This window comes from Rousettus aegyptiacus, unplaced genomic scaffold, assembly GCF_014176215.1.
Source record: "Rousettus aegyptiacus isolate mRouAeg1 unplaced genomic scaffold, mRouAeg1.p scaffold_m13_p_8, whole genome shotgun sequence".
NCBI lineage: Eukaryota > Metazoa > Chordata > Mammalia > Chiroptera > Pteropodidae > Rousettus > Rousettus aegyptiacus.
The window spans coordinates 31,254,778-31,268,419 of NW_023416311.1; the positions used below are offsets into that span (position 1 = coordinate 31,254,778).

Below are 13,642 nucleotides of genomic sequence, written 5' to 3' on the forward strand. Positions count from 1 at the left end.
TATAATAAAGGACCAATGTTAACTAATAAAAACCTTAGAATTTAAGCTATCATAAAATGAGTGAATTAAAAAATTAAAAATTGGCATTAGACTCTCTTCCAAGAATGTTTACAAATATAAATATAAATAAAAATTTTATGTTTAAATTTAAAAATTTAAATATAAGAATTTAAATTTAAAAATTTAAATATAAACTGTGACATGCATATGTTGTAGTATTTTCTTGTAAATAATTTCTTATTTTTTAATGTTTACCATCTTATGAATCTACTCTAATTAGAAAGATATTTTACTTAAGATTAGTACTTGACTTGGGTTCTTTTAGATTTTCAAAGGAACAGTGACAACTTAAATTTTCAAATATACATAAAATAAAATTTGTACAATTGTTTATGTTATTTGACATTTAGGAATTAGGCTTTTAAGCAAAAATATGACAGAAGAAATTTGCTTACTGAATTCCATCTTTTGCTTTTTTATCGACAGTAATAATAGACTTATGATGAGCCTCTGCTCCATTCCAAGCCACATGAGAGGCATGGAATTCAAGCATATACCATGATACAGGCCCTACCTAGGACACAGGACAAGGACTTGAATAAAGTAATAGAAGTACAGACCCTAAATCACTCACTGAAAAACAAACACTGGTGTGTGTTCTTTTCAAGTGGCATTAGTGTACAGAAACATGTAATTCCTTTACTCTGAGTGCACATGAAAAATGTAGAGAAATTTAATCTCAGCTGAAACCAGGCAGTCATGGCTAGTTCCTCAGTTGTAGACTGAGAGGAAAATGCCCACAGCAGAAAGTTTTCTAGGCCTTCTATATATCACTAAGTAAAAAAAGAGATTTGGTTCATTTGATTAGTATAAATTATTAAAGACAAATTTATTGGCTGTCTACATTGACCAAGTTAACCAGATTATTACAAAGTTTAACTTTAATTCATACCATGTGAATACAAGCTATTCCAATACAAACTAAAAAAATTACTTAAAAACTTACTTAATTATAGAAACTATTATTTAAAATAGCAGAATTTTCCTCTTCTTCTAACTAACGAGAAGATGAATAATAGAGATCAAGGGGTCCTATTACACCCAATTAAAAGCGGTGATGAACACATGCAGTTGTTGAGAAGTCACTGAGACAGGGTGAATCTTCTGAACATTTGCTATGAGTATTAGCATCCTGAGAGGCTACTCAGTGGTTATGGAAGTTCTGTTGGAGAGGCAGAGAATATCCCTATAAGAGATAGATCTACTGCAGACTCTCAGAGTAAAGAAGGGATAGCAGAAGGAGAAACTTTGGAGGCAAGACATTTCCAGTATCCTCTACTCGGCATTTCCAACCCAGAGGCACTCTCTGAGGTAAAGGAGAGAAAAGAAAAAGAGGACAGAAGGACCACTAGTGAGCAGCTAGCTTGGAGAGTCAATATCTTGAAAGGCATAAGGCGGGAGCCACATCACCACCTGGGGGGCAAAAAGTGGGAATTTGGTGAGAAACTGTTTCAAGCAATATTCCCTATAGAAGTTTTCAAATCAATCTATTTACTCTTGGCTTTCTCCTTTCTTGCTTCAGCAGGAAATAACACTATTTAAAGATGAGTAATAAAGAGAAAAGGCCTACATATTAAAAAAAATGAAAAAAGAGAGAAAAATAACATTAGGAAAAGGCAGATGAATATGCTTCAAAGGATTCCCAAATAAGTATCAAGTTTGTATACTTTTCTCATCTCAAGGAAACGAAAAACAATATATCCTTTTAAAAAGTGCTCAAAGGAGAGTTATAAGAGTTCAGTAAAGATAATCAGAGATAGAAATAAATTGGTAATACTCAAGAAAGAAATTGAGGAAGGATTTAAATCTTTACCTAATGGAAGACAAATAATATATATGTACATCTATACATAAAAACATACATAACACTGAAAAGAATTGGTGACAGTGGTTAAACTTGAGGAAATAATAAATCAAAATGTCAGAGAACAGTTAATAAACAATGATAATAAAGCTGATACATGGGGTTAAAGAAGTACAAATTAGCAGTTGATCGATGGTCGTAGAGATGGGGAGCACGACATAGGGAATGCAGTTAGCACTGATATAACGGCTAAGTGGCTGGGTGGAGAGCCAGAGGAAAAGTAATCAGGGGAATTGTTTCATAAACAATAAATGTCTAACCAATGTACTATATACTTGAAACTAATAAAATAAAATTTAAAAAAAGGAAAAAAAAAAGCTGATACATAATAAAGTCAGACTAGAGAAAGCTGAAGAAAGGAATTGAAAAAATGCTTAAAGATAGAAAAATTGTCTAAAATAGATAAACGCTTCAATCTGCATATTGAAAAGCACAAAATTTCGATAACAAGAGAAGATAAAGAGAATCCTGTGGGCATAGTAATCAAGGGAATATTCCCAACTTGTCTCAAACTTTTGTAGAGCAATCGTAGACCAAAATACGGTGAGGCAGTGTCTACATATTTCTGAGGTAATAACCTGAACTTGATTTCGTTTATATTGGAATAAAATTACTTTAGTTGCTCTATAGAGTATTAGTTATAGGGGGCCGGAGTGGAAGCAAAGAAACCAATTTAGAAGGTCCCTGCATGGAGATTGAGACCAGAATAGAGACAGAGGGAAGATGTGAGATAATGTTTCGGAAGTAAGCACTTGTTACTGATGAAATACTATGAGACAAGAGAGACAAGAGAGTCAGAGTTTATCTCCTAGGTTTCTGACTTTGACAGCAGGATAAATGACGATGACATTTGTTGAGATAAGGAACATGGAGAGATAACAGTGCTGTTCTTTTTATTACAGATTCAGAGTCCTACAGGTAGTAAGTTATCAGCATTCGCTTATTGGGATGATCATTGATTCAACATCTGAATTTTGTGAATACATGGATAGGTATTCTGGCTGAATCAAACCATGTTGAATGATTGCCAATACCCTGTATTTCTCAATTCCCAGGTAGAGACAGACCTATTCTTCAATTGCTATACTTAAAGGCTGACATTCCTTTTTATAGAAATATCAGTACTATGTATGAATATCAATGGAGTACAGAAATAAGAACTTACACTTTAAGTATAGAACCAATATGACTTACATTAATTTTTATAGGAATACAAGTGCCATGTGTGAATATCTATGGAGTATAGATAGAAGAACTTATATTTTAAAAGTTGATCTAATTTGGTGCTAGGCAAAGTTCGAAAAAAAGCACTATTAAATATAGTAATAGGAATTGGTCATTGGTTCCCATATATATAAATTAAATGAACCATTTTTATATGCCTGTACCACTGCATAAATTTTTCCATATTTTAATGTGAACTAAAAATAATATACCATCTAATATTAATTTATATAATAAAATCAGTTTGATCTTTTATGGCAAGTTTATTTGGAGAATTTGGAGAATAAACGAGTTCATGAACTAGAATTACTATTGCTTTGTTACATTATTTATAACCTTAACAGACATAGACTGAAGTAATTATATAAGGTTTAAATTTCAAAAGATTAAATTTTATCCTATAAAATCCTTACATGTGATTTGAAGTAATTCAACATTTAAAGAAATAACTGTGTTGTGCCAGAGTTGAAGGGATAAACAGAAACACATCCGTATAGTGATATGAGCAATGGAATACTCATCAGACATTAGCGGTTGCTTAGGCTAGCACTTCGAAGATGTAGAAACTCTTGCATAGTTTGAAGGTCTGAGGCTCACTCTTTTCAGTTTTATAGAGAGCACTTGTGTATGCTTGTTGATTCAAGTTGATTATTTCTATATTTCTTTGAAAATTGCCTTTTTAATTTTAATGATTAGCTTGATCTGCCTAAAAGAAATTAATTCTGTATATCTGTGTTGTCTAGGATACTTCAAATATAGAAGTTTTATTTTTCCTTCTAGGAAAATACTTTTTAAGGAATTATAAAATAAACCCTGTAAAGTAAGTTTATCCTTTGAAAACTTACTGAATCTGCTAAATACATAGTCAAAACTTTTATGAATAGTATTAAGGGATTTATAGGTTTGGCCTCATTTTTCAGCTTATACCATGATGTTCTTTCTCTGATTTATCTGCCAGGAAAAGAGGTTTCTAGGGATGTTTTACACCACATTGTAATGAGAATGAAAATGTACATTTTAAAAATAATGTGGTTTGAATGTTCTGAGTTAAATTATTCGATATATAAACTTCTTGTCACATATTTCATTTTAGTTGCTTTTTTTCCAGATCATATATCCCTTAATAAGACAATGAAATCTACTGTAATTTCAGTATAAAAATACTTTGGATTCTCGTAATCAGTTTTATAGATAGATAGCTAAAGCGAGGAAAAAATAATAAAGATGTTAACCTCTTTTGTGGGCTTGAATTCTCTAGTTTACACACTAACATACACCAAACTCATGGACTTATCAAAAAACAATAGGATAAATCGATATATACTGATCTAGAGGTGTATATACAAAATATTTTTAATGAATAAAAACAAGATGTAGAACAACACATATTATGTTGATCATATTCATGTTAAACAAACAGACCACCAATCTGAATATGTTTGTAAGAGTGAAAGTACAGACTGCCAACTTATTTCAATGGTTATCTCTTTAATTTTCTATTTTTTGTATCATTAATATTTGTTTAATGAGCATATATTATTTTATAATTAAAGATATAATATTAATAAATCTGCTATGTTAGTCTGTCAACTTGAATAATGTAAATTTGCATATGCTTATATATTATATTTATTTTTATATTGTGTTTGTTATAACAATACACTAAATTAGAAATTATTATCTTTTACACAGAAATTAAGACAAGTTTACACAGATATAAAATGACAGATTTTAAAACTCTAAATTAAAGAATTTTTCCCAATCCCTTATAGCACGTTAGCTGTAGTTTTTTCGTAGATGCTCTTTATCTAGTTGAAGACATTTCCTTTTATTCCCGGTTTACTGAGATTTTTAACATCATGAATGTTAAATTCTGTACTTACTTTTTCCACATCTATGAGATAATCCTTAATCTGTTAATAAAATGAATTATATCAATTGATGTTTGAATGTCGAAACAACCTTAAATTCCTGGGATAACACCACTTGGTCATGATGTATTTATTAACTTTTTTATATATTCTAAAGTTGACTTGTGAAGAGTTTTTGTGTGCGTATTCCAAAAGATATTACTCTATTATTTTCTGTCTCATCATGTATTTGAGTGATGGTAACTTAATAAAATGAGTAAGGCAGTGTCCCCTCTTCTGTAAGAATTTGTGTACAACTGCTTTGTTTCTTCTTAAAGAGTTAAACAGTAAAGCCACCTAGGCCTAAAGTTTTCTTTGTGCAAAGATTTTAAAGTGTGAATTAAATTACTTTAAGAGATATAGATCTATTTATATTATGTTTGTTCTTGAGTTAGCCTTAGTATTTTTGTCTTTCAAAGAATTTGTACATTTTGTTCTAGTTGTTGAATTGAGTGTCAGATAATTCATACTATTTCCCTTGAACTTTTTAATCTCTATAGAATTTGTAGTGATGCAAAACTCTTATTCCTGATACTGATCATTCATTTCTTCTCTCCTTTTTCTTGATGAGTCTTGACGGAGATCTATCAGTTTTACTTATATTTCCAGAGAGCCAGGTTTTGTAGTTATTTATTGTTTGACAGCTGTTCTGTTTATCATTATTATTTTCTTATGTTTACTTTAGATTTAATTTGCTCTTTCTAAAATTTCTTAATATGGCGATTTAGATCACCAATTTTAGACCTTTTTCTTTTTGTAAAATAAGCATTTTAATGCTACACATTTAGGTCCACACTGCTTTAGCTGCATTCCACAAATTTTGATATCTTGTACTTTCATTTTCATTTAAGTCAAAATGTGTTCTGAATTTCCAAATGGTTTCTTCCTTGACCCTGAACCATTTCAAAGTACATTGTTTAAATTCCAAATATTTGAGGATATCCAAATGTTTTCTATTATTAATTTCTAATTTAACTCTTCTTTGTGTTTAGAGAAAGCAGTTTGGATGATTTTAATTCTTTTACATTAACCTTTTTATATGGCCTCAGAATATAGTCTGTCTTAGTAAACATTCCATGTACTTTTGAAAATAATGTATATTTTGCTAAAGTTGGATGCAGTGTTCTAATATGTAAAGTAGGATAATTTGGTTGAAAGAATAGTACAGATATTATATATCCTTGCGGATTTTCAGTCTTCTTATTTTATTAGTCTACTTATTCCATTAGTTACTAAGAGGAATGTAGAAATTTCCAACTATAATTATGGATTTATCTATTTCTCTTTTTAGTTTTGTCAATTTTTGTTCCAGGTGTTTAGCAGTTTATAATCTGTGCATACACATTATACATTATTATGTCTTTAGTCATTGAGTCTTTAGTCATTATGAAATATTCATCTTTATCCATGGTAATATTTCTTGTTCTGATGAACTTTTTGTATAATATTAACAAAGCCACACAAGCTTTCTTTTGATTAATGAGTACATGATATATACTTCTCATCGTTTTATTTTTTAAGCTATCTCTAGTGGGTTTCTTATAGACAATACAAAATTGAGTTTTCCTTTTTAAAATCAAATTTGATGATCTCAGCCTTTTAAATTGAATTGTTTATACCATTTACATTTCATGTAATTATCAATATTATTGGGTTTAAATCTATATCTTACTATTTCTTGTCTATCTATACTACCTGTTCTTTATTCTTTTTTTTCTCTTTGCCTGTTTATATTAGGCTGAGTATATTTTAATATTCCATTTTATTTCCACAATTGGATTATTAGCTCTACCCCTTTGTTTATATTTTAATGTATTTGTCTTTATATATTTAACTTACCACAGTCTGTTTTCAAATAACATTATGCCACTTCATTTAAAATGTAATTATTTTGTAATAGTATTATTCTATTTTCACCTTCAATCCTCCATGCTATTGTGGTTGTACTTTTTACTTCCATGTATTTTAAGCTTTTAAGGCTCCAAAATATGTTATTGTTGCTGTCTTCATTTTCAAAAATCAATCATCTTTAAGTTTATTTAAAAATTACAATTGTGTCTTTTCTATTTATCAGCATAGCTACTCTTTCCAGCGCTTTTCATTTTTTGTGTAGACCCTAATTTCCATCTCATTTTTATTTTTCCTAAAGAAATTCTTTTAACATTTCTTGAAGGCTCTTGGCTTTTATTTGTTTGAGAATCTTTATTACAGTTTCTTGAATTTCATTTTGTCAATATTAAGGATTTCTGTTCTTAAATCGATGAAATTAATAGACAGCTTAAAGGATGAGGGATATAATTGCCATGTCTAAAACAGAAAAGATTTTAAATTTCAAAAAAGAATACAACAACCTCAATGTAACGATGTCTAAGGGATATAAACAGACAACTTTCAAATGAGGAAATTTAAATGCTAATAAGCATAGTAATTAATATTTAGAGAAATGAAAACTAAAATTAATAATTAATATTAATTTACAATTATTAGGCCAAAGAAAGTTAGATACTAGATAGTTATCTCACATGTTGGCATGGAAGAGAAAGTTCAAGAATACTCACGCATTCTAGAGGTGTGTGGACTACTCGGTAAGTAGATTACCGGGTAGTATGAAAACCATTTGGCACTGTTTATTCATATTTGGTGTATACATACCCTGTGATCTAGTAATTTCACTCTGAGCCTTCAGCAGAAGGATAAAAAGTCTTTTCGAGTTCTCAAAGTCCGTAGTCACTCAACGCCATAAAGAGACATAGTAGAGACATTCATTATATCATTCACAGAGGTGGGGAGAAGTTGGACTGAGTCCCCATCACCAAGATGGCGAACACACTCAGAAGTGTTCTGCAGCAAATCAAAGTAAGAGATTTGTTGTTTATGTAACAACAAAGAAAAATTTCAAAACAAAAAAATCAAGAAACAAAATGAGATCTATAACATCTATGTACTATTTACATAAATTAGAACATGTGCACAGAAAGGGGTCCTGACTTATACCATTCTCTTGAAAACAATTATTTTTTTTCTATACATTAAAGAAATATGTATGTAGATAGTTTCAAAATTAGTGGTATCTAGGTTCAAAATGCTTTCTTCTTGCAGATGTTGATGAATGCCAAGCTATTCCTGGGATATGTCAGGGAGGAAACTGCATCAATACAGTTGGCTCGTTTGAATGCAAATGCCCTGCTGGTCACAAGCAGAGTGAAACTACTCAGAAATGTGAAGGTGAGTGTCTCAACTTCGACTGACTTGTCTGATTGACGACTGTGAGTCCAAGAACAACATAACTTCATTTTGAATTTTGAAGAATTTAATCACAATTATAATTATTTTCATATGAAAGTGGAGTCATAACCTTAGAGCAGTTTTGTATTGGTTTGTATATTTAATGGTTTTGATTTGGGAAAAGCCAATCAGCATTTTGCATCTGCTTTATTATCTCAGTTTTTATTTTGTAATGAGAATGGGAATAATCCAACCATTTATAGTTTTCCTTAATAAAGTAGTTTTCCATTTCACTTACGAAATTATATTGAAGATTAAAACCAGGTAAAGAAAAGCCCAAGTGGAATATAGTGTCATGTGTAAAATGATTCATTAGAAGTTGGCATTCTGTCATATATTATAAAATACTTTAATTTTGGGGTTAAATATTACTACTTGACTGGCCGCCAAAATAAAAAAAAAAAAAGCCTAATCCTCAGAGAGGATTTGGAAATTACCACAACAGGTTTTCTGTGAAATGACACCTTACTCAAAAATGTTAAAAAAAAAAAAAAATTCTGGAATGTGAGTTTTGGATTATAATATTGAAGTGTAAATTCCATCATTACTCTTCAAATAAAATAAATTAATTTGTTATATTTATCTGTGATTAAAAGTTTCATTATTATAAAATTCAAGAAACTTTTAAACATGTCTAACTTTAATGAACATTGGTATTAGGAGTGGTGATACTTCTAGTAGTATTGAAGTATAATGTTTATATTTTCTGTTATTATGTTACCTAAAACAAATTATTTCAACCAAGGTAATTTTCTAAAGGCAATGGAGTGTATCTAGTCTCATTTTTTTTTTTTTTTGTGATATAAGCATTCTCATCTACTCAAAGTTTTTAAAAAATTTATTCTAGAGATTTGTTTTTGCCAGTCTGGCTTAACTAAGGTGGATAAATGTATATGCCTACTGTGATCTTAACTGGGATCATTTTCTGAGTTCAGTAGACTAAAAGTACCAAACATATAATTGCTTTCTGAAAAAAATGATCACAAGTTCATTTAGACCCACTTACTTTCAATAATTAAAGTCATCTCCTGGTGTATATATAAGTCTTTTGTTCATTTCCTTTTTTCAAGGCAATATTTTGGGGTTATTTTTGTTGCTTAGTTATAAAAAAGTTGTGTTCCTCTCTGTAGAAAAAAAATTGGGAAAAGGTAAAATCTAGAGTTTAATGATATTAGACAAACAGGAATATGAGCTGTTCTATTAGACAGGAGGTGGAGTATGGATACACATGCTATTGTTTTAACACCAGAAATCATCATCCCATGAACCCATGGGACATGTACGTATCATCCTATATTTCTGATTTGCCTTCATTAATTTATAGGCAGCTCCAAAATAATCTTCATAATTTTATACATTTTACATTATGGCAACTTAATTTCATGCTCTCCCCAAAGAAAAGGTAATAAAATGTGGTTAATTATTTCAAAGACCAAATAAATTCTCTCTATAACCGTCAGCAAGGATGGCCAAGCAGTTTATGCTGCTTAAATGCCATGTTGATAATCAAAGTCTACCTATATTGGAAAGATTAAGAAAGATAATTGAAGGATGGGAAAATTACTCAAGAATTGGACCAGGGTGTTAGGGATCCGTGGAACATCTGGGTTGTGCTGCTGCCGTATCTTTGCTACTTTTTGTATTTCTCTCCTGACTTCTTTGGAGTTAGTTAGTTCAATCACTCAACCTTTTGTTAGTCCCCCTTCGGTTTTAATACTATAATAATATCCAAACTAATTTCAAGGGTAGTGGACTTAGGAACAAAGGCAGTGTTTCATTATAGGTGAGAAGGCACAGCCACTGATTGATTAAAGTGGTTGTGACATTTGCATTAATCATCAAACAATGTATTTCTTCTTAGTTGAAAGTAGAATGAGCCTTTTCTACATCACATTTCATCAAAACAACAGAGAGAGCCAAAACAAGGTTGGAGAAAGACAGTGCAAGTCTTTATTCACATTTGTCTATGTTCTTTAGGAAAGGGGGTATTGATGTAATGTAGGCACCACCCAAAGCCCTGAATGCAGTCATCTTTTTTCTTACTTCCTGCCCTGGCAGCCAAATCTGTTTAACTATTGGCCAGAAAGAATTATGTGATTTAATATTTGGGATTGGTGAGGAATAGCTGAATTAGAAGAAGTGGTGATTAGAATTTGAAAGCTAAAGCCTTTATGAAGCCTTTGTTTTGTGTATAAAACATTTGTTTGGATATGTCTTAAAAGTGACTATTGTCAGTTTTCTTTGGGTACTGTTGTTCTTTTATGTAAAAGATAAAGTGACATTTCCTTATATAAAATTATTTAATGTATTAGTAGCATAATATATCTGGAAAGACTGTAAACTATTGCTTCACTTAGTGACAGTTCTAGAATTATAGTCAGTTGATGTATGGTTTACATAGTGTCGGTGTAAAAATTTTGACATAAATTTGGTGTTTGCTCCAAATAAAAATACAACTATATCAATAACTTTTGGCCAACTTTCAAAGGTAAGGTATTTTAGTTTTTTTATGTGGAGTGTAATGTGAATATAAAGTATAGTAGTATTGGAAGATTTATTTTAAAACAGTGTTCTTCCTATTTCTGTTATAGCACATATCATATTTATTTTCATATGACAATGAAATTCTCTAGAGAATTTTTTTCTGTCTTTAATTTACTAGATCTGTTCAGAAATAAGAAAGATCACCCCGGTGTTTTAGAGCCAGGTGACTGGAAAAATGGTTGTAGCTTTAGTAAGAAACTGCAAATTAGCCTATTAACTTTTTAAAATTGTGTTATTGATATTTATATTTGTTTGTTGACCATCTCACTCCAGAATTTGAGTACAAAAACTCTTTTTTATTGCTGTATCCCAGAGCCTAGAACTGTTTATGATATTTCACAGTCTCCAAAAAATATATGTTTATTAATTGGGAGTAGGGTGTATAATAAGTTATTTCTTTGACTTGAGTTGAACGTACAAAAAGAAGGTTAAATTTAGGGTCAAAGTGAAAATTGTATGTGGAAAAAGGCCAATGATCTTCATCATGACTTTTTCTCAGTTTCTTAATAATTTTATTCTGTTCTGGCTGCCATTCAAAGGCCAAGAGCATAAACATCAAATGCAGTTTGACATTTTTAGATCTTTGTGTCATTATCCCTCTTTGCTCATCTGCAAGTAATGCTTCTGAGGACAGTCACTTTTGCTCTCTATTTAAAAGAAAGAACTGTCTTTTGCTTGTACATTGGAATGTCTTCTTAACTAAAATATTATCCCAAAAGGCTCACTCTGCTGAAAATCTAAATTTGAACATATATAGTTTATACCAAAATGAAAAAAGAAAATGGCGGGGGCAGCATTCATCTCATAATTTAATGTTTGAAGCATATGACTCAATATCTATCATTGAGACTTGTTTTGTTTTATATTGTTGGTCAGATAGATTCCTCTATGGGATTCTTTTCCTCATGTTTAGATATAGACTACTGTCCAAGCTCTAAGTCTGAGTCCAAAGCAGAAAAGAATCAATAAAGAATCAATTTCTCTCTCTTTCTCTCTCTCTCTCTCTCTCTCTCTCTCTCTCCCTTCCTCCTCTCTCTCCCCCTCCTTCCCTCCCTCCCCCCTCCTCCCTCCCCCACCTCTTTCCTCTCTCTCTCTCTGTTTAAAGGAGATTCAGTTAATTTTTTTCTTTACTCGGGGTTCCAGATTCAAGAAAACTTTTTATGCCTATTGAAGTCATGTCTTATTTCTCCTAGGCCAAGATTGGCCTCAAATCTTTTGGCTACAAAATCTTTTCCTAATTCTGTCATACAGTGGGCAAAATGATTCTTTGGTGGAGTAAACTGTTTCTTCACATCCAAAGAGGAGATTGTCAGGTACCTGCTCTATTCAAAGATTTATTCATCTAAACATTTGTTTAATTTAAATGAAGAAGGGAAGCAGAACACATTAATATAATCTGAGGTGATGTATCAGAAGACTTTCCAAAATTTTTCTTTTTCATAATAAAATATGTTATTTTGAATTTCAGTACATTTGGGTGAAGCACAAGTAGTTGCCAGATGTCCTTGCATGATCCCCCCTTCTAGATTATACCTTCTTTAACATTCCTGGAGCTACTTATTCTTTCCTGGCTTAAATAGAAGGCAGGAAAATAGCATTGCTATATTGGAAAGTTTCCCTTCAATGGCTCTTTGTAGGTCAAATAGTTGTTTACAAATTATTCTGAAGAGTCCTCAGCTTTGTTCCATTACCACAGCATTTAGTTGTTTGAGATTTGTGACAACAAATATATTAATTTATGCTCATGAAACCCATGAAACTTGTTGGCACAGTCTCTTTAGCTCTTTCCAACTCCGCTTTGATAAACCATGGAAAATAAACCTTTGTATTAAACTGAAAAGTACTTGCTTTTACTCATATTACCAAAAGTGTATTAACTTAAAATAAATAATGAATACATTGACTATTTCCCAAAAAGAGAACTACATATTAAAATTGAGATACAAGTAAGGGGATTGTAAATATTGGAAAGAGATAAAACTTTTTAGGTCATCAATTTAGAAACCACAAAACTATCATCTTTTAAATTATTTTAAAAAGAAATTTACAACATTATAGTTAAAAAATAATTTTTCTTTTTAAATAAGAAAACTCAAGCTGCTAAACCCAAACCTACTTTCTGCTCCCATAACAAACAATTTTTTCCTTCATTGTGGTACTTTTTACATTGTATTTTAATTATTTTTGTTATCTGACTCTGCAGGCAGATTATATGCACCAAAATAACATATTAATAAAAACTAATATTTATGAAGCACTTAATATATTCTAGACGATAGTTAAACTACACACAGATTTTCTTATTTGATATCAAGCAGTCCTGTAAGGTTGCTTACTATCATTAAACCCCCACTTTACAGGTGAAGAAACTGAGGCACAGAGAAAGTAAATAACTTTCTTGGGGTTATATGATTAGGATATCAAAGAGTCAGAATTCCAACCTGCTAGATTCACTCCAAAGTTTTCATTCCATTCATAGCCAAAGCTGTTGAGCAAACGAGGGCGGATAACCAGGCAGCATTCAGCCCAGCCTACAGACTGCGTTTACAGGGGAAACTCACGGTGACAGCAGCAGCAACCAGAATATGGTTCTCTTTGCTATTGCAGTCGCACCCTGCAATCCAGCAAGGCCAGAATTAGACCCATTTTAGTGACCTTGGCATTGACTGTAGAGTGTGTTTGAATAGAAAAAGCACTGTTTCTCTTCTCTGATATGATAAAGGCTGAAAAAATATGGAAACTTGACCTCTAGTCC

The 13,642-nt window shown here is 31.2% G+C and overlaps 1 protein-coding gene across 1 annotated transcript in view; it reads left to right on the forward strand.

Annotated features, from left to right (window-relative positions):
• Nucleotides 1-13,642, forward strand: part of FBN2 (fibrillin 2) — a 241,980-nt gene that overhangs the window by 76,718 nt on the left and 151,620 nt on the right. The window contains exon 7 of the mRNA XM_016159020.2: nucleotides 8,158-8,283. Within this exon, the coding sequence (XP_016014506.1) occupies nucleotides 8,158-8,283 (126 nt within the window). The remainder of the gene's footprint in view (nucleotides 1-8,157; nucleotides 8,284-13,642) is intronic.